This window comes from Drosophila pseudoobscura, chromosome 4 (assembly GCF_009870125.1).
Source record: "Drosophila pseudoobscura strain MV-25-SWS-2005 chromosome 4, UCI_Dpse_MV25, whole genome shotgun sequence".
Classification (NCBI taxonomy): Eukaryota; Metazoa; Arthropoda; class Insecta; order Diptera; family Drosophilidae; genus Drosophila; species Drosophila pseudoobscura.
The window spans coordinates 23,261,326-23,287,400 of NC_046681.1; the positions used below are offsets into that span (position 1 = coordinate 23,261,326).

The window sequence follows — 26,075 nt, forward strand, 5'->3', positions numbered from 1 at the left end:
TGGATACGGAGCCGAAGGTTCGTTTGCGACATATTCTGTGTCTGTATGGTTGGGACTGTATTCATATCTTACTCGCCAAAAACGCACTCGTAGATCGGAGATGAAATCGCCGATAATCGATATATCGATTTAATCCTTAATGGAGTCTTTATCAAATTCTCAGCCTTAAAGTATGCCATGGTGCTTAAAGAAATCTAAGCCCAAAAGATACTTCATAGATTTTCATCAAAATTTAAATGTTAGTGGCGCTGAAATTGTCCAGCGTCAGTTTCTGGTACTTCTCTTTCCCCTTTGCTTCAGTCACTTGCCAATAGAGGGCCTATATACATATGGAAGTGACCCTACCTAATAAAGATTTACCATGAAAAATAAAGTTTGAAAAATCTTAAACAAATCAATATTCCAAGAAATCATTAGGAGATCTATCAGAAATAGTAGGTTCGATTCTAAAAATAACAATACACAAAAAAATTGTGATGTTTTCTCATAAGTCGAATGGAGGGTTAGAGAATAGCATAACAAAACAGATTCAATTCCGTTTACCTGCTCAGGTGATGAAGGAGTGTTCGATCGTCAGGTTGCTCTTTCGCTGGATTCCATCTCTTTTACAACGCCAGTGCGAGAACAACGCGAAGCGCTCAAATCAGTGGCGATTCTCTATGGAACGTGATAAAAAAAAATTAAATAATTAATGTTAATATCAAAATAACACTGAAGTGGTTTTATAAAACTTAAATAAGCCCTACAAATGTAAAGACCAATAATTTTCTCGACTCTTGTTCTTTGTAGAGCAATTTTGGCTTTGTTTAGAAAGAATTTTCAGGCAGTAACCGGTTCTGAGGCTCTCTTGTTGGCCAACAATACAAAATAAAGAGTCTTGAAGAGAGTCTGAAAGCGTGGAATAGCAACGCAAGTGAAAACATAAACAAATAATTGTCAAACACAAACAAAAGATCCGAAAGGGGAAATGTGAACACGTGATTAAACATTGTTGGATTGGAATTCACTGAGAAAATATATTTTCAAAGACAATTATGAGCCTGCCACAGCTAATTGATGACTTGCAGCGCCTCTCGGAGGACCAGGATAGCGCCGATCTGGTTTTCATTTGCGGTCGAGATGAGCGCATCTATGCCCACAGGCTGATGCTGATGGCCCGGTGAGTGGTTGACGATTTGATGATTACCTTTTGAGGCACCTTACAAGGTGCGTGCTGGCATGCAACGTGTTGTGGGAAGGGGAAAAAGGGGTATTCCATCAGGCAATTAATTGACTTTTTGCGATTTTCATTCATTGATTGCAGTTGCAAGAGCTTCAAGACGGCCAAGCGCGGCGAGGTGTGCCGCATTCCCGGTTGCACCGTGTCGCCAGCTGCTCCTGGCGCCTCCACGCCCACAACTATTCGTCTGCCACACGTTAATCCCGACTTATTCCGGCAGTTTATCCTGTATGTCTACACAGCGAAGGTAATAGCAGATACATTATAGCACTATAATCTCAAGTATAGACGTATATCTCCTTTCCAGTTGGTTCTCCAAGATTCGCAGGTCTTTCAAATGATGATGATGGCCCAAGACATGGGCGTCGTAGAGCTGCGCACCGCTTGCGAGGATCATGTAATATCCACACTCTCGGTGGACAACGCCTGCACCTTTTTGACCGCAGCAATGGATATTCACGAAAAAGCAGGTAAACAAGCGCAATCATTATTTCATACAATTTCAAGAATCCCGCGGAAATCAGTGAAAAGTGACCAATAACAGCACAAAACGTGCACTTTAAGCGCCAACGTCTATCTGTCGCACGTTGTGCCATCAAATCACGTAACACATATGTAATGCATGTTTTTTGTTTATTGCATTAAAACGTGAATGTTACAACTAATCAATAGGTAGCTGACGTAATAGTCCCGATCGGCTACAAATGCAGGCTACACTGTTTGTCTAGTATTTCTGTTGCTCGCGCTGTAATCTCTGGCCGTACGCACGCGAGATGAGGTTCCACGAGTCCATAAACCGGTCCATGCACATGGATATGCATTTCTAATCAAATAAAGTTGGGGAACAACCACAATTAAAGTTCACATTCCGGTGCATATTATATGAAAGTCTTGCCTGTTCAGAGGAATCCAACGAGGAGCCGGGCTTGCCGACACACTTCTTGAAGCACTTTTGCGTCATTTGCGTGAGCAACTCCTGGGCATTGGCTACGGCAATCTGTTGTTTCACCTGATCCATGATCTCGCCCTTGTTTACATTAGCCATAGCCATTTTTTAAAATTTAAGATTTATAAAATAAGTTGAACTTGTCTGGTTGCTTATTGTGACGGGGATTGTCGATATGTCTCTGAATTTTGTATGTCTGTAAGCCTGCTGTGTTTCGCAGAATTAGGTGCTGTTAGGCGCAAATTTTCCACTTCTCAGTGCAATAACATAACATTACAGCCGTAAGCGTGCTGTTAGGCGCAAATTTTCCACTTCTCAGTGCAGTATATTATGGTATATTTTTAACATAAGGCGGTATATCTTGGTATATTTCTGAGGGTCGGACGGTATATTTTAACGATAAAACCACGGCCACACTGCTGAACAAGACGCCGGCAAAAAAGCGAAAATTTTTCCATTTTAATTAAAAAACGCTTTAAAGTCGCCAAAATGTCCTTCAAAAGCAATCCCAAGGTGCAGAAGGTGATGGTGCAGCCCATCAACCTGATCTTCCGTTACCTGCAGAACCGCTCGCGCGTGCAAGTCTGGTTGTACGAAAACATTTCGCTGCGCATCGAGGGCCACATTGTGGGCTTCGACGAGTACATGAACCTGGTGCTGGACGACGCCGAAGAGGTGTACGTTAAGACGCGCCAGCGCAAGAGCCTGGGCCGCATCATGCTGAAGGGGGACAATATCACGCTGATACAGAACGTCAGTCCGTCCAAGGATTAGTGGCGGTGGATGGCACCCGGCCACGCGTCCACCTATGTACTTTCCCGCTAGGATGCACGTCGTAAATATAAGCTAATTATACCTGTAAAGCCGAAACCTCAAAACGAATGAAAACTAAATAAATGGAGAACTTTCTGTAAACTTGAGACTTTTCAATTGGAGCGGAGCTGCCTCCAGGTAAAGGGTTTTAACTTGATTTTGGAGTAACCTTTTGTTGGTTTTCTTGCAGGTGCCAAGTGTGCGGCATCTTTTATGGAGCGGTGCATCATCTACATAGGGGAGAATGCCGGGGAGTGCGTCAAGACAAATGCTTTCCTAACGCTCACCAAGGACGCCATCATCAAAATCATCTCCTCCGACTATGTATGGCATCAAATATAAACATATATATCATCAATAAAATAACCTTTCCTTGCTTAGTTCTGCTTGGAGGAGGAGGAAGTTTGGCGCTGCGTTTTGGCCTGGGCCAAGTACCAGGCTGGCGTTACCCAACCCACCGCCCATTGGACTGAGGAGGAGCGTGCACGTGTCTGCCAGCACTTGAGTGGGGTTATGGGTCATGTGCGTCTGCTGCTGATAGACAGCCAAGTCTTTGCCGAGGAAGTAGAGCCCACCGGCGCCGTGCCCATGGAACTGTCCCTAGAACGCTATCGCTATGCCGCCCTGCATGCCAACAAAATGATGGAGAACGACAAGCGGCTGCAGCCCCGCCTCACTGTTGCCGTCAACATGTTCCCCGGTTCGCAAATCCTGCGCAACGACAAACTGCCACTGCAGGGCATCCTCAATGGATGGTATGGGGTGCCCAAACAATCCTGGCGTCTGGTCTATCGTGCCTCCTCCCACGGCTATGACTCCAGTGCCTTTCATCGGTACTGCGACGGAGTCGCCCCCTGCATGGTCATTGGTTTGGGGTCACATGGAGAGATTAGCGGCGGCTTCACCGACGTCGCCTGGGCCAAAACAAGTCGCAAGGGTGGCTATGTGCACTCGGAGCGGGCCTTTCTCTTTCTGCTGAATCCTTCGAATGGCGAACAGCCGACGAAATTTGATATTTTAAAGAAACCCTATGCCATCTGCTATCATCCCGAGTGAGTGGATCGAAATACACCAAAACACACACATTCTAATGTTATAATGTGTTTTTGTTTCAGTTGTGGACCCATTTTTGGAGCTGGTGCCGATCTGCTCATCTCCAGCAACTGCAATGCCAACATGGACTCGTACTCAAATCTTCCGCATTCCTACGACGGCCCCAGTGCCGCCCACCTCACTCTCTTCGGCGACTACAACTTCACCATCAGCGACTACGAGGTGTACACCTTGGCCTCGCCGGGAAGTGGTCCAAGCAGCGGACCCAGCCACAGTCACAGCCAGAGCCAGAACATGTCGAGCAATGCCCAGGCACCAGGTGTGCCCTCAAAGGCAAAGTACGATAGATACTAGGTAGGGAACGAAAGCACACACACAAAACTTGTAGTTGCATCAGCTATGCTGGCAATAAAACCTATTTCCTCGAACACACTTAAACGAACATTGTAATCCCAGATCCGCCACACGGTTTCAGCTCCAGCTACAGCTAATGGCATTAGGTGTGAGGTGAGGTGTTGTCGGGTTCATGACTCTGCCCAAGGTAAAAAACCAGAAATCGAAAGGTAATTAATGAATTGTTATATAAAGAAAATTATTGTCTTTTTTTGGCGGCAAGAACCAAATTAATTAACTCGTTTTGCGACTTGTATGTAAAGCCAGAGGGCGGATCGGATCGAACTCGAAACTATAGTTTCCTTTCAACTCTCTATAGTGCTCCGAGTACTTTATATTGTTACAGATATATGTGTATGTATGTGTACCGCATGTTGAATGCCATTTGCACTTGAACCTGGTCCCGGGGTTGGGGTCCATTCCACACCACACCTCTCGAACGGTGCCAGCAGCCGCCAACCGCCAGACAATTGACAAAGGAAAACGAATGCGTAAAAGGCGATTTCTGTTGGCTATTTCTGTGTTTCAGTTTGAGTTTAGTTTTCAGCTATAACAATAATATTATAATGAAATCTAGCGATAGACACTCTGCTGTGGACTGGGGCCTGTACATGGCGCTGTGAAGTTGCTCTCGACTGGTTCTCAACTACTTTTCAAAAATGCTTCTGATAAATTGGTCCACGCTCTAAATTGGTTCTAATTAAAGCTTTTTTATGCTGATCGAATCGATCAATTGGCTTTGGGGCCAGAGTCGCGGATTGTGGCTCCGAGGGCCCCTCCCCCACATTTTTGTCATTCGTCTCGAGCCAAAGATTTGGAGATTTTGGGGTACGAGAGAACCCCTCCACAATGACAGCGGGCAGGCAGGCAGCAACAAACACTTGATGTTTGTGTCGTTTTTTATTTTATTGTGGCTGCACAAAAGATTGGCAGTTAAAATTTTGTTAACGACTTAAGGCCAAACGCTTGAGAGCCACCATTCGATAAGGTCTACAAATTGTTTTACTTTTGACAGACGACGACAAAAGGCCCGAGGCGAAACAGTCCAGTCCAGTCCCTGCCTCAATCCAATCCAATCCAATCCCTGGCCAGGGCGCTAGAAGGAATGTCATTTTGAGTTTCTCGATTCATTTCGATATCTTGTCAAATTATTTGATTGTCGAGTGGATATTTCGGTTCGGTTTCGGAGCCATGGATTCGATATGCTCTGCGGCAACTAAATCCAACCAAGAAGTTTCAATGTCTGTGTCGCATGAAAAAGGGAAAGGCAGAAAATAAATAAAACTAATGCTTAAAGTTGTTGGTGGTGGTGGCTGGTGGTTGGTCGGATCGGGTCGGAGCAGAGTGTAAACTTGTTCTGGTCTTATGAAATCGGTTCATATTGCATATGCAACATGCGAGTGGAGTGTCTAGGGACGGGCAGGAAGTACAAGTCGGGTCTAAATGAATCATTGGCTTCCTCTAAGCACTCTCATTGGGGAAATATTTGTTGATCTCCGAGGAAACCGAGTTGGTTAAACATTCCTTTAACATTGAATATCATTGAATACCATAAATATCATCTATATAGGCTTAAGTCTTCAATCTATTTGGAACCGATTCAGATTTAATTCTTGGCAACTTGCAATTCTATGCAAAAGAAATAAGAGTATTCCCCTATGAATCTGTAGAGCATAGCCCTGCTCGTTTTTCAGTAGAGAATTAGGAGAATAATAGGATATGGTAGGAATAGTATGAATAGTTCAGTTCAATTTTCAAGCCACAACTCATTTCCATCCCTGGCTCTTATGAAAATGTGGCATATTTGTTTTGGGCTTGGTCAGCAACAGCCAGCCCCCATAGAACAAAGGCCTGCCTGCTATTAGCCATGGCCATGGTTATGGCTATTGGCCAACACTCAAGCGGCGGCAGCTGGCCAAACCCAACCCCCAACCAAGTGTTACACTTGAAGTGTATCGTAACTTATTTGCATGTAAGAATGCGAACAAAAAGGAAAAGTGCCACAATCGCCGCCACGACGATTGGCCCTGAAATGAGAGCAGCTTGTAAAATCATCACTGGACAGAAATGTATTCATACTCGTACTCGTAGGAGTACTGTAGGATTTCCTATTTATCACCCTTTAATGGGATATTTTAGTTTTTGTACCATTTTCTGTAAAGATTTACCATCTGAATACTCAGAGAATACTCAGTATAATGAAATTCTGAAATGATTCGACACAGACTACGGAGACATCCTTTTTTGTATGAGTGGACATACATAGCAACACAAATATTTTTAGGCAGAATGCGAAGCAAAGAACCAGCCAACTTGTGTGGTACTTTTTCATTTTCTGTACCTGAAAATCAAGTAGAGAATGAGCGAGAAAAAACCGAATGGATTCGAATTTTGGGCAAGCGGACCGAACGAGGCGAATCCCACCGAATCGTTTCAGTTGCCAGCTCATTCAGGGCTTTAGTATGTATTATTCTTCCTTAGGAATACTGGACCCAAAATATATCAGAAATTAACATCTTTCGTCCAAAGTTTTCAAGAAATAAACAGTAGATTGGCCCTAAATTAGAGCCCTTGTAAGAACAAAGTATTCATGAGTATGTATGTATATCCTACCTTTTCAGATAATTCCCATTACGAATAGTTGCACAAATGATTCATTAGACAACAGGAGACTACACCACTTAAGGGCGGGCGTATTTCCCAGACACATTCATGAGAAAGATAAGATCCGAGACAACCTGTCAGCGGCTGCTGCTGGATCCGTTTCCGCCATTGGACAGTCGGCTATCGACTATCGAGGCGGGGAGATCCAGTTAAGAGGTGCTAATATGCAAAGTGGAGCCCCAATGAGCCCCAAGAGCTGACGTAGTCATAGACGCGTCTACGTCTACGACCTCGTTCAATCAGCTTCCCCTCCCAATCCATCCATCAGTTATTCATTCATAGCCGCCGCATCATCGCCCCATCAATATACGCCTGGCTCATCGCCCCATCATGCACTCGGCATTACAAGCGACATACCTGATAATTCCTCCCCATCCCCCAACCCTGTAACAACTAACCAAACATTCAGTTGACTAAGAGAGAACAACAGACTGGACTTGGAGCAGAGAGAGAGAGAGAGACGTGGACTCTCTTAAGCTTATGGTACCCACAATCATGTGTGTAACGACGGGCGCTCTACGAGCTCTCGATGCTCTTCAGACAACCAGTTTTGAAAGCCCCCCACTTTAAAAATACTTTTGCTTTTCATTGCCTTCGACAAAAAAATAAAAACAGCGCAGACATTCATTTGGTTACTGTGATTAATATGCGTTTTTCGGAAACGATACGGAATGTATAACAATCAGTCGCCACGAAACGAGACTTCCCATCCAGGCATCCCATCCAGACATTGACCTAGGTCACAAATTCAGATCTTACAAGCATTCTTATTAGTGGGATGCCTCAGGGAGAGCTCCTCCAACCATCACCGAACGAATCAAAGTCATGTTTTTAAGCTTTTAGTTTAAGAAAAACCCCAATACAAATAACGATTGAGTTTCGTAGTCAAGTCCATAAATATTTCAAATTTGATATTCTAAAACCGTTCTAATGGTTCCAAAAAACCTCTTAAATCGTATAATCTCAGCCAGAACGCTAAACAAATCAACCGCAAATACTTTGAATGTTCGCTTTTATCTCAAAAATCATTGAAAAATATATAATAACTGATTTGTGTTCTTAGTTCTGCTCGATTGAATGTGTAATTAAGATAATTTGTTGTGCTAAAACAGCAAAAGACTACCAATTTCATAGATTTCACTCTAAGATGATATTGACCAACCCAAAATTATGAAAAAACTACTAGAAATAAGTGTAAATTGATTGCGCAAAGAAATCCATCTAGGAATCACTCTCGAATCTCAACAAATCGACGAATCAATGTACAATAAGTATAAGTACACCCCCCCAAAGGGCATTCACAGTTCGTTTATATGTGGCTGCATTATTTTCCGGTTTTTGTTTTATTTTTCGTAGCAACAACACGAGAGTGTTTTGCTGAGCAGAGTGTGTGCACGGGGCTCTGGCTCTGGCTCTGGCACTGGCACTCGCAAAAGCCTCTCACTCTTTCAAGAGTCTCGAGCCCCGTAACAGAGAAGCAACTGTTTTAAGTCTTTTCTTGAGATTTCGATTTCGATTTCGATTTGAGTCTGGCGTTGGGGCTGGTGCTGAAACATTTTTCCTCCCATTAAGTTAAGTTTTTTAAGGCGCACGGCGAGAACGGCTCAGTCTCGATTGTCAGCTTGTCGTGAATGGTTTTTTTAGCACCAGATCCGCGGCGTACGAGTGCGAGTACGAGTACCGATCGATCCGTTGATCTTCCGACCACGTAGTCCGAGCCAAAGTCGAAAGCTAAAGCCAAAGCTAAAGCTAAAGCTGTGGCTGAAGCGTCGCTTAAGTTATTAAAACAACAACTTTGCACATCAATATATCTATAGTATATATACTACATAACTCGCTACTTTGTGTGCGTGTGTATCTGTGTGAGCAGCAGCAGCAGCAGCAGACCGAGTGGAGCGCTGACGGATTTGTTATTTTTTGCATAAATCAGTTTCGAGAGCGGGCGCGCGCGTACTTCGAGTTTGGGTTTCGGTTTCGGATCCAATCCGATCATCGCTGTTCTGTTCTAGAATCTAGATGATGCCGCATACACCGCAGCCGGCGGCAGGCGTGAGGCAGCTTCAGTTCGTTGCCTGAGTCTTTCGTATCGCGGAAATCAAAATCCAAATCGATCTATAAATAAAGCCAATCGATGGCTCTGACCAACTTCTCACTGCCTTTCGGTGCTCTTGGCCAGCCCTGGGGCGTCACCCTGGCCCCTCTGCATCCCATTCATCAGCTGGCCAGCAACACCAACAATCTGCTGTACTCGCCAGCCGATCATCAGCAGCAGCATCCCCCGCAGCAGCAGAGCCCCACAGATCCCGAATTCTTTAAGAACAATCCCTATGCCCCACCACAGCAGGTGCCCCAGGCACAGGGCGGAGTCGGGGGCGGAGGCTATCAATACCAGAGCAGACGCAAGCAGAACAATGCCTATCTGCCACCCACGGGACCGAGTGCGGCACACAACTCTGTCTACCACATCCAGCAACAGCAGCAGCAGACACAACAGCAACAGCAGCAGCAGCAGCAGGAAGCCAACAACAACGAGAACAGCGTCTCCTACCAGAGCTCCTCCTCCTCCAGGTCGAACAGCGCCGGCCAAAGCAGCATTCAGCTGACGCAGACCCACCATTCGACTGGCAGAGGCCCTGGCGAGGGCTCGTACAGCCGCTTTCCGGGCCAGCAGAAGCAGTTCTTCAATGCCCATGGCAGTGCCAGTGCCACATTCAGCAAGAACAGCGGCAGCTTCAGTATTACCAGCTACGGGAGCAGGCAGCAGCCGCAGCCGCAACCCCAGCCCCAGCCCCAGGCGCCACTGCCACAGCCACAGCCGCTCCCAGCACCTCCCCCGCCCGCTCCCCAGACGCAGCAGCAGCCACGGCCCAGACAGTCGAAGCCCGAGGCTCAGCCCGCCTCCACCTACGGCGTGGCACCACCCGAAAATTATCCGGAAAGAGCTCCCGGCTTTACGAGGGTCCAAGCGGGGCAGGGCTCCCGCACTCAGGTGCATGCCGTTCTCGACTACGATGTGGAGGAGGGCGATGAGGAGGATGAGGATGAAGACGACGACGGACAGTACTACGAGGGGCAGGGGCAGGAAAGAGGTGAGTGCGACGAGATCTAATTAATACTCGTATTTAAGGGAGAATCTAGAATCTAGGGAACGTTTCAAGAATATTCTTATATCATCCAGGGCTCAAATTTCTCGTTTAGCTTTATAAATTATGGATTGACTTTAGGGAGGGGCTAGACCTCTATTAAAATAGTTCTCATAGCTTATAGCTGTAGAAATACTTGATGATTCAGCCGAAGACATGCCGCAGGTTGCACTTCATAAAAAAAACATACAATTTAGTTATAGAACCCATGGATTTTTTATGTACAGCTTATGAATCCCTAAAAGTTCTTCATTAAAGATGAAGCCTTGGACATAGAACTTATTATTCTAAGCTGAAAAACCCTATAGAATTTCCTAAGGTGATCTTTTAGTCTTAGCTGTGAAAGTGAAATAAGAGCTCTCACAGACTGTAAATAAGATGATCTATGATCTTAAGTGAAGATTTGAAGTGGGAATCTTGAAGGGAAGTGCGTATCAAGGGTTTTCAAGAGCCTACACATAATTATACCACAAACAAGAGCTCTTTCAGGTGGCTCTTTCTTCATAGGTAACACGAATATATGTACATATATATATGTTCTTCAAATCCCAAGATCTATGTACTTCCTCATTCGATAGCAAGGAATCCCCAAAGTGTTGCTCATATCGTTCTCTCGAGTACCGACATTCCATATCGAGCATTTCCTGATTGGATTCAGATGATTCCGAGATTATAATCTGAACAAATGCTACTTGTACCGAGTATTTATTGTATAATTTTAATGGAGCATGTACGATCGTAGAGATCGTAGATCGTAGAGAGGAGTAGAGATCCGATAAGCGGAGAGGAGTCCCACGTCTGCACACGATTCAGAGACGGACTGACGGAAAGTCATGTTAATTTTTCAAATACCTCGTACTGGTAGTTGTTGTTGTTGTTGTTGTTGTTTGCCTGCTACTTGTGTATCTTTCCAATTGGGAGCAACTTCTGCACATCTGTAAGAGAGGAGAAACACAACAACTGAAGCAACAACTAAGGCAGCAGCAGCAGCTACGAAACAAGGGGTAAACAAGCGACAAGGTCAAAGGTCTACAAACCGATCGGCAAGGTCACTTTCAAGACAGTAATGGCCAGTGTTTGACTTTTATAACCGCATTTCTGACTAACACGCATCACGATTTATGCCAGGCCTGCGATTGGGATTGGGATTGAGTTTGGGTTTGGGCTTGGGTGTATCTATGAGTGTATCTACTATACATATATATCCATCCACCCAACCATCCATCTAACTGTCTTTCTGTCTGTGAAGTACACTCTGCCCTTGTTGTCCTCACACAAAAAAAAACTGTCAGCGCCTTACTTTTAAAGATGTTTCACTTTTGTGGCGCCTCTTTGTTGTATCCAAAAAACCATCTCCACCTCTGCCTCGTTGAGGCATTAGCCAGCAAGCAACCTGCCTGCCTGCCTGCCAGAGACCTCAAGTACTCAACTCGGTTACGGGGGCTATTATGCAAGAAGCTCATGAACCAGCTCTCCATACGAGAAGAGAAGAGACGTGTGCACACGCAAGATACAAGATACAATATTCATATATGTACAAGTTTCGGTTTGGCTCTGGCTTTGGCTTTTCGTGGGGTTTTGTCTTTCGAGTGTACTACTCGCAACATACTTTGTTTTGTGAGACACAAGAGATGCATCTGAATGATATGGTGGTTCTATTTCATCACCAGAATCACCAGAATCCCCAGAATCTAGGGCAATCCATTAAAAAGTGGATTATGCTGCCAAAGTGCAAAGTGCAATCTCTTTTCTTCAAGCAACTCCTTCTTCAACTCGTTTTGCATCCTGTGTAAAAAGGGAAAGTTTGTTTTGTATGCCCCAGATCCGGATCTGGGTCTGGGTTTGGGTTTGGGGGCATTACAAATGCCAGACAGACATGAAATTTATACTCGTAAACTCGTACATGCATGTGTCAACTGCAACTGCAACTGCAGCAGTCGTCCCATTTATATGCAGACTGCAGACATTGCAGCATTGCACTTGCAACTCCAACAACATCTTTTATTCGGGGTTTAACCAAAAGCGATCACTGATTAATGCAGTGACAACGACACTGTCTCTGTCCAGTGTCCCTGTCCCTGTCTCCGTCCCTGTCCTTGCCATGAATCATTCGAAATTTCAAAAAACCAATTGCCATTTACATTCCATTCACAGAAAAAACGAATAACAATCAGATGCCCACTGTGACACCCATCCAGGGTCCGATCTTTCTGAAGAACGGCACGGTGCCGGTGGTGCCGCTGTTCTCCTATCCAAAGCTCAACAATGGATCGTTCCTACAGATTCCGGTAAGTACTCTTTGGGGTCTCTTGGTAGTAGTTTTTTTTTGAGGCAGGCAGCCAGGCACGCGCTCACTTTAATTCCATCTCAGGTTCTGATTCGATTTGACTCGATATCGATCGAGTTTGCTTATTTTGCGGAAATAACTTTGACGATTTTGTGTTTTAACTTTTTTATTTTATTTGTTGTTGTTTTTTTTGCGTGCACGAAGGTCGTGCGAGTTCGTTTCATTAAGAGGTGTGATGATGTTGATGACGACGACGACGACGACGACGACGACGACGAATAAAGAGCGAATGTAGAGAGAGAGAGAGAGAGAGAAACCACCTCCTCCGTTCTGCCACGATCTTGGGTCTTGGGTCTTGGCGACTCGGATCTCGGGTCTCAGATATCCCCGGTCAAGCCAAAATATAAAATTCGTTTTATTTTTTATGTTTATGACTTACTTGAGTCATTTTCACACCCCGGCCATAATTTTTGTTATGGTCTCCTCCACCAATCTAAAAAATCTCCAGTACCCAACAATTTCCTTCCTTCCCGCATTTAATTAAACTTTTATTTAAAATATATTGTATATACATATATTCCAAACATTTAGATCTGGTGGACGGCCTTGTCTGTGGCTCTGGGTCTGGATGTGAGGGGTGATGTGATCAAGGGAGTGCCATGCATCAAGCGATATCATCAGCTGTTCTGCCCCACAGCCGGCAACAGCTATCCCATGTGAGTATACACTAGACATACAACACCATTCCATTGTTCTATTTCTATTTAGTTATAGGATATCTATAGTAGGAAATTCCAATTCCAAAACGGATACGGAATGTACGTCATGGGGTTTTCCCCGCCTCCGAAATAACCACAGATATTCGTACATTCCCCTGATTGGTGTGGCCTCAAGGATGTTTGCTTTTCTGTGGTTTTTCTTTGGTTTAGTCTCTTCTCAAAGAACACTGACCTGATTTAAATTTCTTAGTCAGTGACTGGCTACGTGACTTAGCGGCTCTCATTAGCATGGGCACGCAAAACCAACTAATGCGGTTTCATGTCCAAATCTGAAGCTAATGAACCTCTAAAATGGAACCTCTCTATCCATTCAAGATAAAATATTGATCCTCCAAGGCAGGGTTCGCATTTTTGCACATCTTTTTTAGTGCGTTTGTGTGCGTATACAGCAGGCAAAACGGATAAATGTATTGATGCCATTCACTGTTATAAACGTGTACATGCGCGACAGCCCAGCAGCAGCGCACTTTAATATACACATAAGATTTAACTTTTTAATCCAACCATTTCATTACAATCTCTTTAAAACATAAGACATTGATACTGATACCTTCACTAATCCTTCTTGAATCCACTCCCTTTCCAGCGACAAGATCGAACGTTTCATAGATGACAACAAGGCACTGATGCGTCGAATGTATGGAGACTTTGAGATGAATATGGAAGGACCTGCAGGAGGAGGAAGTGGCGCAGGAGGAGGAGGACGCAACCAGCAGGCAAAAGTGCGGAAAAGGCGATTCATAGACGAACCGGATATATTCATTCCACCCGGTGCCTATGCGGCCAATGCCGGGGAGGCCGTAGAGGCGGGCGACAGCTATTTTGGAGAGCTACGCAAGAAGCGTCAAGCGGCAGCCGGTGGCAGTCGCAACAGAGGAGGAGCAGGAGGAGGCGGCAGCAGTGGTGGTTCTGCTGCTGGAAGCAATGCCAACAGGACACCTGGTGGGAATGGGGGCGGCCAGGCGAATTCGGGTACTGGCAGACTCGATGCCTGCGAATCGAAGATCGAGATCGTGACACCCTATTGGGCATCGAACTCTGCGGGCAAGATCAGGGCCATTGTCAATACACAGCACTTTGAGCAGGCCATCCACCAGGAGGTGTGTAGGTGAGTTGAAGCATACACATCCACAAAAGATATGACTCTAACTATCTGTATCCCATAATCACAAATAGCAATACTCAAACACCGCGCTGCGAGGGAGAATGTGGATGCGAGCAAAAGTACAAATGGCATCGTCTGCTCGCCTACGATCCCGACAACGATTGCAAGGGTATCTTTATGGATTGGTTCCTGTTTCCTTCGTGCTGTGTCTGTAGATGTAATCCTTAGACTCCTCCCTCCCGAGTCCCATGTCTGAGCAAATTGTAGAATGAAAATGAGTATAATCGTAGGTAGAATGCCACTGAATGTATTTTAGTTGTTGTTAAGTAGATCTTAAATGTACGATATATCCACTATTTGGTAGCTCTCTAGTTAAGCATCGATTCTATGTAGTTAAGGTTTTATACGAGCCATATATTTACCCCTAACCTGTATCCTGTATCCTATATCCTCCCCTCCATTTACTCGTAAACACACATTCGATATAACTCAAACTCCATTTGTTGTTGTACTGTAATCGTAATTGTAATCGTAAAATGAATCAAGCGAATAAAGTCTATTATATACAAATATCAATAAGAATTTCCGAGTTTACGAACTCTACCACACAACTGTACGAACGAGTATAAGTATAAGAGTTTAATTAGCATATGAGTGAGATTTCCAAACTAATCTTTTTGAAGGTTTCTTGTGAGATTTCTCTGATTTGATTGCAGCTGAAACTATTTTGCTTAAGTTTTATATTTTTATAGCAAGATCTTTGGAATGATCCAAAGGTGAATAAGTAGATGTGAAAAAGAATATAACTATTACTGTAATAGCGTCCTGGAAACAGGTCTGCAATGCCTACTATATATTTATGTTGACTTTGAAAGACATAGGATGATTTCAAACGTAGAAATACCTTCATGAAGTTACTAGTTACAAAAACCATTTAGAAGTGTGGAATACACTCTAATACCAAACAGAATGAATTCTGAATTTGAAATTCTCTTTACTTCGCAAAAGATTCATCTCTGGAATGAGACGAACGCCCCATTTATGTATATTAATTAGCCATATCGTTTTGAGTCCATATTTTCAACATTAATTGATTCCTAAAATATGAATATGCTAAAGATCAGGCTACTCGTAGGAGTAAACCAGTTTAATTCAATTACCTTACTCCAAAAGCTTAGTTCAGAACTATTTAAATCAGAAATCCATTGATTTATATCAATACTGAAGGGGAATTCATATATATTATGTGTTTAAAAATGAAGCAGAATGATCAGCATGAAACTAAAAATCGTTGTTTTCTGGTATATAAGCCAAGCATTAGACTGCTTCAAAAGAAACGATTTTGTTAATATTTAAAGCAAATAATTCAAGTTCAAGAGAAAAAGAAAAAAAAACAAAAAAATCTAATTCTGCATCGGCCGGGAATCGAACCCGGGCCGCCCGCGTGGCAGGCGAGCATTCTACCACTGAACCACCGATGCTTGATAACTGAAGAGCACAGATTTGCATGTGGAAGCTCCAGTCGGCGTAAGCTAAAATCTGTGTCATGGAAAAGCTTTCAAAGCCACTTTTCAATAACATATAAATGACGCGAGTTCGAATCCCACTCCACACAACTTTACTTTCGTTTCTTTTTCTCCTTTTTGGAGTAATTGTTTTTTATTTCCTTTTTTTGGGGGGTTTTTCATATTTTTCTGACGAAACGCATTGGGCATGAACAATTCCGGGTTGTTCCATAAAGCGTTTATGCGACTGTATGCCTTGGCCCATAAATAAGCCAAGGAGCAATATGTGGGGGGAGTGAGTGTGGTGTGTGATATTCCTATTCCTCATAGCCAGGCGGCCATAAAAACCCTTGCACACACACTGCTTCCCGATGCCCGTCACGTATTCAATCACAGCCAATGGCTACACAAAACTGCGCTATATCAAAAATTTCGGTCTATCGCTCCGTGCGTGGTATACAAATGATACGATTTTACAGACACCGACAACCCGCACATCTTCAACACCAGTTCCCAGTTTCAGTTTCAATCCCAGAGCAGATGTGCGGGGGCTGGGCTGAACTCACAGTTAAACGGACCAGCACCAGGCTATGGGCACTATTGACGCGACCGCAATGTCAACAATTGCAGCCATGACGACGACGAGGACGAAGGAACAACAGATTTAAGCACTCCGAGAGTTAACCATGGAAGTTGGCCAAGCGAAAACATTCCGCCAGAATGCTGGTTGTGTTAGAGGATAATGGTTGTTGGGCTGGACTGGAGGTTGGTTTGCTTTTGCTGTATTGAGTGTTGGGCGGTATTATGATGATGAAGTCGCCGCCCACCACCCAGCCAGGCAGCAGGACAATAGAAATGCGAGGACACTGGAGCAGCTCATGCACACAGACACCCAGCGAAATATATATAAATATGTAAACGACTGTATGCATGGTGGCAATGATATGGATGTTCTATAATACTCTCACCAGTTGGGGTACTATATAGTTTTGAGTGCACTAAAGCGTAAATATTCTTGATCAGAGCAGCTTTTCCACGTATCCATTAGCTCTTCCAGCGATATAAAATCTTTCAGTGAATGATGGAGAAAAGAGCCTTTTAATAGGGTATTCTAAGCTTCGCTTCTCCTTACCCTTGGCCTCCTCCTTCTCCTTGTTGTTGCTTTTGTCGTTGGTATTCCTGACCCTGCGCGCGCACTAAAAGTGAAAAGAATTCGGCTTGGGAGACAGCGGACACCAGAGGGAAATCCCAACTACGATGCGGTTGGGGCCTCCGTTTCGTTTCGTTTCGCTTCGCCTTTCTTTGGCTCCTCTGTCACTGTTATTGGATCTCTTTCTGGGGGAGTAGCGCATGTGTAGGTCGTGTAGGAAAGTCCTGGCGGCCAGGCAGGCAGGCAGGCGTCCTGGCGGCGTCATCTACTCCAAATCTCAGCCGAGTGCCGCAATTTTTGGCTATAAATACCAATGTCGGCACGCAGCTTCGCTTAAACTTACATTGTTATCCTAGTGTTCAGGACACAGCGTGTCCGACGGCGAGCGAGCGACAAGAACTTATTCAACTTATTCAGGACGTGACGTAGTTAACATCCTGCACGGGTATCCTGGTACACGGCAGTACCCCTCCGACGACTCATTCCTGCTCCTAAAAAAAACTGTGAGTCAGCGGGGTTGCAGGTGCAGCTGTACCAGTTGCTGCCACTGCCACTTGCCCCTTGTTTTTGGCGTCTGGCTTTGGGGCTGCTTCTGCTTTTGGTTTCAGTGTCAGTGTCATAATAATAAATTTTAAGCATTGTGTAATCCTCCAATCCTCCTTCAATTGAGCAAACATTCGCTGAATCGCAATTAAGGCGCAGCCAACAGCCAAAACAAAACGGGAATAAAATTTAATTAAATATTTTTCCAAGGAAGAAATAATTTTTAAAATGAATCGTAAACTTTTGGTGAATTATTGCGAATATTTCTTAATAAAAGAAATACCTTTGTGAGGAATTTAAGCATTTATATGCAATTTTTCACCGGAAATTAAGGAAGACTTTTCTTCCAAATAAAGTTACCGCTTTTCTTCGAGTGTAACGCTTGAAAAATTTAAGAAATTTAAATAATTTTGAGCTTTTAATTACCCAACTCTAAGAAATGCGCAACTTTCAATTGAATACAGTGCGTTTCAGTGATTTAAGTTGGGGTATACCTTATATTCGGAATCTTATATCTTTAAAGAGAAACCCAAACGCAGTATGAATGAAACATCATTCAAAAGAGGTATATCCCTCACTTTTCTAGTTCTCTATGATGATCACCTCTCCCATCTTATATCTATGAAACGCAATGCCTTCCCAAACTATTACTCAATACCATGGCATGCCATCTGTGGGATATTTTTCTGGTTTGACCCCACCTCAAAAGCCAAAAGCCTCCATTGCAATCCCAATTACGAGTCCTACAATTGCCCCCTCATCTGAGGAGCTATCACACTCCTTCCCCCTCTCGTGTTGCAGCAATCACACTCCTTCCCCCTCTCTTGTTGCAGCCACACCCAGACGACCGCAGCCACAAGAACGCCCACCCCTCCACCAACAGAAGACACCAACAATGAGGGCAGCAAGGAGCTCCCAAACGGGAACGGAGAGGGAGAGTGAGAGGTGCCTCATCATGGGAATGGGCCTGAATCTGAGGCAGGGACACAGGTGGCTTGTATGGCTGCTGCTCCTGCTTTTGGCCATTCCCCCGCAGATGGTCGACGGCCGTTACCTGCCCACAAGGTCGCACGGCGATGATTTGGACAAGTTGCGTGAACTGATGCTGCAGGTGAGCCATGTACCATACCAAGCCATGCCATGACATGCCATTCGTAGCGGTAACTACAGTTAATACACTGAAGCCGAAGCTAAAGCTGTGGGAATGCACTGAAAGAAATTTCAATGTTCTACATTATGGCTCCACTCCGCCAGGCGGAGGCATACTGCTCGAGGAAGAGTGTGTGTAAGAGAGAAAGAGAGAGAGAGAATGACTAGCCACTGAGATTTCATTTGTTCCTTCTAGCTTTAATAATGATCCGATCTGACCCAGATAATGTCAATATCTGAATACCAATTATAAATCGACATAAAATTCGGAAAAGATAAAAATCTACAAAGAAACTCTTCAAACTATTGTTGTAAAAAACGAAGGGATTCATTTAGAATTATATTCTATTAAATTGTTATATTTTATTCAAAATAGTATACTTTTTCAATATTTGAGTGAAATTTGTTCGAGTGTACATCTTTACATCTGTGTGATTGGTGCAGGGGGGTCTTCTGTGTCTGTGTCTGTGCATTCCCCCCGAAGTTCAGTTTTGTGCATTGGCATTTTTGGGCATCGGTGGTGCCACTGCTCTGCTGCTGTGTTGTCAATATAATTAACTAAATGAAAATGAAAAGAGTGCCCATCGACACAGACAGACAGAGAGACAGAGACCCGAACGGAGCAACAACAAAGCGGGTTAAAGCGTGGTATTAAGTTGCAATTATGTCGCCAATTATTGAGGTTTTATTTTCGACTTGTTTTTGTTTTCGTTTTTCGAGATGGTTTGGTGCTTCTTTTCTTTTGCTTTTTTTGTTGGGTTCCGAGTGGAATTGAATGGAATGGATGGGTTGCGTCATCGGATGGTATATCATCGAGGTATAAGGTTACGGGTGTCCCTCTGGCCCTCCCTGGCGACTCCTGCTTATCGGAGACCCACTTTTGCCCCTCCTGCTGCTGCTGCAAACCATTTCAGAAATATTTTTACATATTTCGCAAGCCTCTTAAAGAGGGGTCTCTGGTCTGGTCTGGGGTCTGGTCTTCCCATGGAGAGGAGAAGCCTGCTCGGCTACAATCCCCCAACAATCTGTCGGCTTGGCCAACACTTTGGCTGCTTCTCATCTTTTGCACAATATTTTTGGAGACGCAGCGCCGCTGCTGCTGCTCTGCCACCGTCACTGCTGCTCTGCTGCTGCTGCTGCTGTTATTTAATTTTTTCTTTTTTTTCCGCGCAGTTTCCTGTTCTTTTTCGCAACCAAAACACAAAAATGCGGCTTAAATGGTTAACGGGGAGACGGGGAGAAGGAGGAGTGTGTGCAGAGGAGCCCCACTTAAATAAATGTGGATGTGCAGCTGCAAAGTGCCACAAAACAACCTGCAATTCGCAACCTGCAACTGTTTGCATGCTGCAGCACACAATCTGTAGCACTCAGAAACCCCTCTTTTTCTGAGTCATGGCCCCACTGCGAATCGATAAATCGCTGACGTGCGACGCAGACAAAGACCAAGAGCAGACCAAGACCATACTTGGCTAAAAGCAACAGCAAATATCCACAAACTTGGCCAAAAGAAGCAGCAAATATCCACAAAAAGAAGGCAACAAAACTGTAGCAAAAAAAAAGAAAAGGGAAATCAAATGTCAAATAGCAAATAATGACGATGACGTGGTCTGGGGTCTGGTCTGGTCTGCCGGTCTGCTGGCTGGCGTCTGCCGATGATGAAGGTTGACTTCTCTACGTCACATCGGAGACAAGACACGACAAATGGGGCAAGGGGGGGCAAAAACCAACTGAGGAAAATGGAAAAACACTTGACACACAATAATGCATTGAACCTGAGAGACAAGAGACAACAGAGACCATGAGTACTATAGACATCGTGACAAACATCGTGAGACAACAAACAAAGTTTAGCCTTTGGCTTATTGCCTGTGACAGCCAGGATGTCAGAACATGTCAGAACAGAGCATGAGATGCTTAAGACTACTAGGGGATGAGTTGGTATAGTAGGGGATGGTCTCCCCCTCGAAAGGGCAAGTCGAAAGGGAATTCCCCAAAGCAATTTCTGTGAGAGAAATGAAAGTTTCATAATGCTCTTGAGTTATTAGATGGTTATTTTATTAGTTAATAAAGGCCAAGCTGGGAAAACTTTATAATTTTACAATTAGGGGTAAACATTAATAAACATTTAAGGTCACATTGCGGATGATTTATTTCAAGGAATTGAGGCAAAAAGGGTAGACACTTTTGGGTGTTTCTCAAGAAATTTCTTAGGAATTTATATTCAAAAACTAATACAATGAATCACGGAAGACAAGACAAGATTAATATCGTAAAAGTTTTCGCCTTGGCAATTGCAAAAGTATTTCCAAAACAATTTAATTGCAAAATTGATTCCAACACTTGTCACACTCGCACATTTTCCCCTGCCCCGAAACCCATCTAAAGTTATTACCCACAGATATCACCCCGTAGGCAGAGATACCCCCCTTTAACCGTGGATCAACCCAGAGACACCCCCGTCTTACCCATGGACTCGCCCCTCCAAACCCCAAAGGCAGCTGTTTATTTGCTAACCATCTTCCATCTCCAGTTCCAATCCTTGGCCGAAAACCGAGAGGGAAACAGATGGAATGCACAGACAGACAGATATAGAGGCTGTGAAATGAAGGGACTGAGAGACACAACAAAACGAAACACAACTCGAAAAGGAAATCACATAACTTTTCACTTAACGACAACTCTCAAATTAAACTGTCCAAAAAGTGCCAGACGATGAGGAGAGTCTTTAATAAAGACAGAGAGAGGGGGGAAACACCCAGCTGCTGCCACCCACCAACCCTAAGCATGCTCAACCCTCTGTGGAGATATGCCCCACTCCGCCTGTTCCCTGTTGCAGAGTCATCATTGCTTCCTTATGTGCCGCCGCTCGACCATTAACCATTAGCGTTTTTAAAGGAGTCAAAAAGGAGGGGAAAACCTTCGAAAATAGTCGAAAAAAACAACCATCTACTGGTATTTCTGTTTTCTGTTTTTGATTTTTTTTTTCGGCCTTTTTGAAATTAGCAATAATATAATTACTTGGCGCGAAATTGTTTTAGGTTTTTTCACACATCATCAACTCAACGGCAGCATCGCACCGCATCATTCGGCATTCGCGAAAGATACAAAAAGATACGCCAAAAGATGATCTTCTCTTCTTCTGCAGAGATGCGATGCGATGCGATGCGACGAGCGGTAGCCAGAAGAAAGAGGTTGTCGGATGGCTGTCGGTTGGCTGATAATTACACGACAATACCCCCCATTAACACATATTTTTCAGAGCTGATCATCAGAGAGGAGACATACCCCCCGCTGCCCCGTTCGTTACAGATAAAGTTCATTCAATTTAATGATGCGCCAAAAAATTTAAAAATTAAAAACAAAAAGACTCCGAAATGAACGAAACAATTAAGACAAGACGAAGTTCAAAATACTCTTAAAGTTTCGAGGATAAACTTAATGAAAATATGAAATAATTTTATTTCTTTTAGTTACATATAAAACCCACCGAAAAGTTTTTGTAGAATACTTTATTTTATATCGAAAACAAAGTTTTGAAATGTAGACAATTTTTGGGCCTCAGAACGAGAACCTTGGGCAGCCTTTAAACCTTTCGAATAAATTTTCTGTTCTCAAAGTATAAAGTTCTCAACATACAATAATCATCTTCGAAAACGTATAAATCCTAAACGCATCTATTGTTTGTTTTTATTCTTATTATATTTATATTATATATTATATTATATTATACAAGAAAAATCAGAAATATTGAATAATTTAAACATATTTAGGAGTTTTTAAAATTTTAAATTTTTTGCACAAAATACTATTTAGATGTATAATATGAATATAAAACCAGTTACTATTCGGGGCCTTTGAGGGTATACAATATAAAACCTAAAAATAAACACGAAAAACCTGTGACGAACTTCCCACGTTGAATAAATGAAGATTTCAAAAGTTTTTTTTGAAATAACTGCCATAAGACACCATCAAAGACCCCCACCGCCCCTTGTGTGTCTCGGGGGGCGATCCGTGTTAACAACAGCAACTATACGATAATTATAACAACCATAACAACACTCCAACTCCAAGTTTAACTCTTTCCATCCATCTCTTTGCAGATCTTGGAGTTGAGCAATGAGGACCCACAGCAGCAGCAGCAGCAACAGCAGCAGCAGACGATGCCCCAACAACACCCACTTTTGCGTCTGCACAATGAGGCCAACAGCGGCAGCAGCAGCACGGCTGGTGGCAGCAGCAACGGCAACAATCCACGCGTATCCAACGGCAACTCGAATGCCGCCTGGCTCCAAAAACTAAGCGCCATGGGTGCCCTGGACGAGCTGGGCGGAGATGCCCCCCGTATGGGACCCAACTATGGACGCTATTAGAGGGGAACCTCAACAAGCACCTGACGACCTGACGACCACACGACACCACGACGACAATGGAATGGGTCAACAGGGGGGGGAATGTGGGGGGAAATGTTTTTGTGAATGAAACAGTTTTTAAATGGCAGAAGAATGGCAGAAAGGGGAGTCCGTGGGGCAGAGCACACTGTACATAGAAGTGGATGACGGCAGAGCACATCGTGTACAGAGAAGGAGATGGGGCAGGGAAGTACTACAGAAGAGGGCAGAGCTTAAGAGGAAATGGTCAAGGGATTACAGACCCCATGGCAACCCAAAAAAGGAAATGTGTGAAAATCTGTGAAAATGCATGAAAATGGGCAACTAAATGGAGTTAGGGAAACCCTTCAGGACCACTTGCTAATACTTTCAAGTATATTTAAGCCCTTATGAACCATTTGAATGGCTTTTGAGACATTTTCAACCATTTTATGCTAGTTTGCACCTTTTTTAAGGACCATTTTCCGGGTACTTTAAATCTTTCTGAAGTATTTTCACCATTTTCAACCTTTTTCAAACGTTTTTCACAATTCTAAAAAGCTTTGAGGATCTGTGAAGTATACTTTTAACATTTAAACATTCTGGAAAGTGATTTAAATATTTTATTTGCTTTGATTTTATTTCTGTTCCGTTTTGAAATACTGTTTGAAGAATTTTCCATACTTAAGCTATTTTTGAATGGTTTGAAAACCACTTTTGACAAATTGTTTAAGTAAAAGTAATTTTGTTTTAGCAATTTATTTTCATTTTTGAAATTAGGTATTTGAAAAAATTCTAAACACTTAAAAATCTACTTTTTTGTTTTTAACCCGCGTTTGTGGATAGCAAATGAAAGCATTTTTAATGCCAAAAATGTTCTTTAAAAACCAAAACACTATTTTGTTTCAGATTAAACATGACTTCAGAGTATCCTTTTCCTTAAAGGTCCTATTAGTTATTATTCTCTTTACAACTTTTGAAAAAAAGACCACTTGAATGTTCTTCAGACAATCCTTTCTCAATGGCAGCAAAACATTCAACTATTCCCATAGCACTGCTCTCTGAAAAACTTTGCCATTCGATTCCTATTCGTTTACAACACCTTTTCCCCTCACCCACCCTCCCCAGAAACCCAAAAGGTACACCCCCCAAAACGAATCAACACTCAAAGGTTTTTAAATGCGAAAGGCAACAGCTGATAAACACTGGTTTAAAACACAAAAACACACACGAAAAAACAAAAACAAAAAACGGAAAACAACAAAAAAATGAAAGGACAAATGCAGTTCCTATGCTAGAACAATAATTTTAAACTTTTTTGGGTAATCCCAAGGCGACAAAAAATGTACCTATGTACCTACCTACTATATATATATGTAGAACAATCCCTTAATCCCTCACAACAAATAAATACGAGTATTGTATTCCCCATTTATGGTCTAGGTTAAGAGCGGATTTTCAAGTTTGTTTTTTTCGCACACGCAGCCCCTAAAAAAGAGACAAAAATTACTACAAAAAAAGAAGAAGAAGCAAAGTCAATTGTAAATATTTTACTGGAGTTTTAATGGGCCCCCAAGGCTAAGGCTGGAGTCGTGGGGCATATGAAGATATATATTTATAAATTATAGTACTCCCCAACTAACCTCCACTAAAACCGGAGCTCTGGGCCGGCCGTGTGACCTCCACACGAAGATGGGCCCCAAAACGAAAACATTAATGGGATTTCATATAAAAGAGATATATATATATATATGTATACAATATATTATACAAGAGCGCAGGCCCCGTTTATACGCGATACTTATATACTGTATTATTACCTACTATTATTAATTATTACTATTGTTATATCTATATAAATGTACATTAAATTGTTGTTAACTCACGTGGCTTCGTGGCTATTACTTAAACAACAATAAAGAAATCATTTTCAATGCAGTCTTAACTAGATCTCTGCCCAAAGATACATACACATATGTGTATCCATGGGATACGACCAAAGAGCCTTATGCAAGCACATCTCTTTCTTTTTCTGGTTGAAGATCTTTTGGGGAAAAGATTCCCATCTATCTCAATTCACTTTCACGTACTTCAAGTGCAACTCTTGACAAATTAAAGACTGAAAAGTGGCACCCACCAGAGGGGAGAGGGAGAGAAAGATTCCCCCATCCCCCAATTCCCATTCCAATAACCAATCCCTTCCCCTGTCAATGCGGAACCCATTAAGTACCTACTCGGCCACCAAGTGCCCATTCCGTTTGTGACTTTTGTATCTTTCATCTTTTGTAAAACGAAATCATAATTGTTTTGCCTCTTTATGTAAATATAATATCATTTAAATGGTGCTCTCTGTCGGTTTTGGCTCTGTGTTACATAAAGTCCACACACAGAAGAAAAGATACAATACAATACAATATATAATAATTAGTATTTTGCGCTCTGCCAATGGTGTAGATGGCTCCCAGAGCAGAGCTGGAATCGGAGCTCAAGTTGTGGACTGGAGTGGAGTGGAGTGTGTCGTGGACCATGGAGAAAGCAGAAAGATACCTTGTCGTTCGCTGATTATATGCCTCAGAATCGTTGTGGCATGGCAATGGCACCAGCAGATTCATTAAAAATAGTGGCATAATTTGCTCATGCATATGGAGTAGGCTTGCCCCTGCCACTGCCCCTCCCTTTTCGGGGATGTGACAGTCATTTTGGGAAGTGCAAAAATGTATTGAAGAATGCAGCTACTGAAACAAGCACAAATTGTTTTTAAATTTCCAAAAAATATTACAAATGTGGCAGGAAATATTGGAAATATTTTACGAAATATTCCCCCAATTCTATCTATGATAGATACCAGATCTTAGAAGTACAAACAGATATCAAAGAGATATTCGTAATTGAAGTATAACTATTATTTTAGATGGAGAATTTCTGTGTAATGTTTACAAGAACATTCCTCCAAGTT

General features: G+C 43.1%; 5 protein-coding genes, 1 long non-coding RNA gene and 1 other non-coding gene across 9 annotated transcripts in view; 4 read left to right on the plus strand and 3 right to left on the minus strand.

The window, feature by feature from the left end:
• The window catches only part of LOC26532569 (uncharacterized), a 55,535-nt gene that overhangs the window by 762 nt on the left and 28,698 nt on the right, over positions 1 to 26,075 (minus strand). The window contains exon 2 of one of the 2 annotated variants that reach the window (XR_001451179.2): positions 544 to 657. This is a non-coding gene — a long non-coding RNA (uncharacterized lncRNA). Of the gene's footprint in view, positions 1 to 543; positions 658 to 26,075 lie in introns of those variants that run through there. The other variant, XR_004469044.1, reaches the window with a different exon arrangement.
• Positions 657 to 4,469, plus strand: LOC4817451 (BTB/POZ domain-containing protein 9). Its single transcript, XM_001356677.4, has 6 exons — positions 657 to 1,159; positions 1,304 to 1,466; positions 1,527 to 1,689; positions 3,169 to 3,302; positions 3,360 to 4,030; positions 4,094 to 4,469. The coding sequence occupies exons 1-6, from the start codon at positions 1,035 to 1,037 to the stop codon at positions 4,383 to 4,385; spliced, it is 1,548 nt and encodes a 515-aa protein (XP_001356713.2). The 5' UTR covers positions 657 to 1,034; the 3' UTR covers positions 4,386 to 4,469.
• LOC6902978 (mitochondrial import inner membrane translocase subunit Tim13) lies at positions 1,834 to 2,369 on the minus strand. The gene is made up of 2 exons (XM_002132668.3): positions 2,115 to 2,369; positions 1,834 to 2,042 (listed from the first exon to the last, which is right to left on the minus strand). The coding sequence occupies exons 1-2, from the start codon at positions 2,268 to 2,270 to the stop codon at positions 1,944 to 1,946; spliced, it is 255 nt and encodes an 84-aa protein (XP_002132704.2). The 5' UTR covers positions 2,271 to 2,369; the 3' UTR covers positions 1,834 to 1,943.
• SmE (Small ribonucleoprotein particle protein SmE) lies at positions 2,547 to 3,080 on the plus strand. The gene has a single exon (XM_003736098.3). It carries the CDS (start codon positions 2,655 to 2,657, stop codon positions 2,937 to 2,939), a length of 285 nt encoding a protein of 94 aa, XP_003736146.1. The 5' UTR covers positions 2,547 to 2,654; the 3' UTR covers positions 2,940 to 3,080.
• Positions 8,363 to 14,984, plus strand: spz3 (Spaetzle domain-containing protein 3). Its single transcript, XM_001356679.4, has 5 exons — positions 8,363 to 10,177; positions 12,386 to 12,519; positions 13,110 to 13,234; positions 13,884 to 14,405; positions 14,474 to 14,984. The coding sequence occupies exons 1-5, from the start codon at positions 9,220 to 9,222 to the stop codon at positions 14,628 to 14,630; spliced, it is 1,896 nt and encodes a 631-aa protein (XP_001356715.3). The 5' UTR covers positions 8,363 to 9,219; the 3' UTR covers positions 14,631 to 14,984.
• TRNAG-GCC (transfer RNA glycine (anticodon GCC)) lies at positions 15,813 to 15,883 on the minus strand. Its single transcript has one exon. It is a non-coding gene; the product is annotated as a tRNA-Gly (tRNA).
• Positions 17,372 to 24,631, plus strand: Proc (Proctolin). Of its 2 annotated transcripts, none has more exons than XM_001356680.4 (3): positions 17,372 to 17,560; positions 18,434 to 18,711; positions 22,853 to 24,631. In XM_001356680.4, the coding sequence occupies exons 2-3, from the start codon at positions 18,496 to 18,498 to the stop codon at positions 23,120 to 23,122; spliced, it is 486 nt and encodes a 161-aa protein (XP_001356716.3). In that variant the 5' UTR covers positions 17,372 to 17,560; positions 18,434 to 18,495; the 3' UTR covers positions 23,123 to 24,631. The 2 variants fall into 2 exon arrangements, with proteins under 2 accessions (XP_001356716.3, XP_033235289.1); XM_033379398.1 differs by lacking the exon at positions 17,372 to 17,560 and adding an exon at positions 18,126 to 18,165.

Coding starts and splice junctions, on each gene's coding strand:
- LOC4817451 (XM_001356677.4), top strand. CDS start 1,035: ATGAGCCTGCCACAGCTAATTGATGACTTGCAGCGCCTCTCGGAGGAC. Junction 1,690..3,168: donor GGATATTCACGAAAAAGCAG/GTAAACAAGCGC, acceptor GTTTTCTTGCAG/GTGCCAAGTGTGCGGCATCT. Junction 4,031..4,093: donor GCCATCTGCTATCATCCCGA/GTGAGTGGATCG, acceptor TTTTTGTTTCAG/TTGTGGACCCATTTTTGGAG.
- LOC6902978 (XM_002132668.3), bottom strand. CDS start 2,270: ATGGCTATGGCTAATGTAAACAAGGGCGAGATCATGGATCAGGTGAAA. Junction 2,043..2,114: donor CGTTGGATTCCTCTGAACAG/GCAAGACTTTCA, acceptor TTATTTGATTAG/AAATGCATATCCATGTGCAT.
- SmE (XM_003736098.3), top strand. CDS start 2,655: ATGTCCTTCAAAAGCAATCCCAAGGTGCAGAAGGTGATGGTGCAGCCC.
- spz3 (XM_001356679.4), top strand. CDS start 9,220: ATGGCTCTGACCAACTTCTCACTGCCTTTCGGTGCTCTTGGCCAGCCC. Junction 13,235..13,883: donor GCCGGCAACAGCTATCCCAT/GTGAGTATACAC, acceptor CTCCCTTTCCAG/CGACAAGATCGAACGTTTCA. Junction 14,406..14,473: donor ATCCACCAGGAGGTGTGTAG/GTGAGTTGAAGC, acceptor AATCACAAATAG/CAATACTCAAACACCGCGCT.
- Proc (XM_033379398.1), top strand. CDS start 18,141: ATGAATGAAACATCATTCAAAAGAG. Junction 18,166..18,433: donor TGAAACATCATTCAAAAGAG/GTATATCCCTCA, acceptor CTCTTGTTGCAG/CCACACCCAGACGACCGCAG. Junction 18,712..22,852: donor TGCGTGAACTGATGCTGCAG/GTGAGCCATGTA, acceptor ATCTCTTTGCAG/ATCTTGGAGTTGAGCAATGA.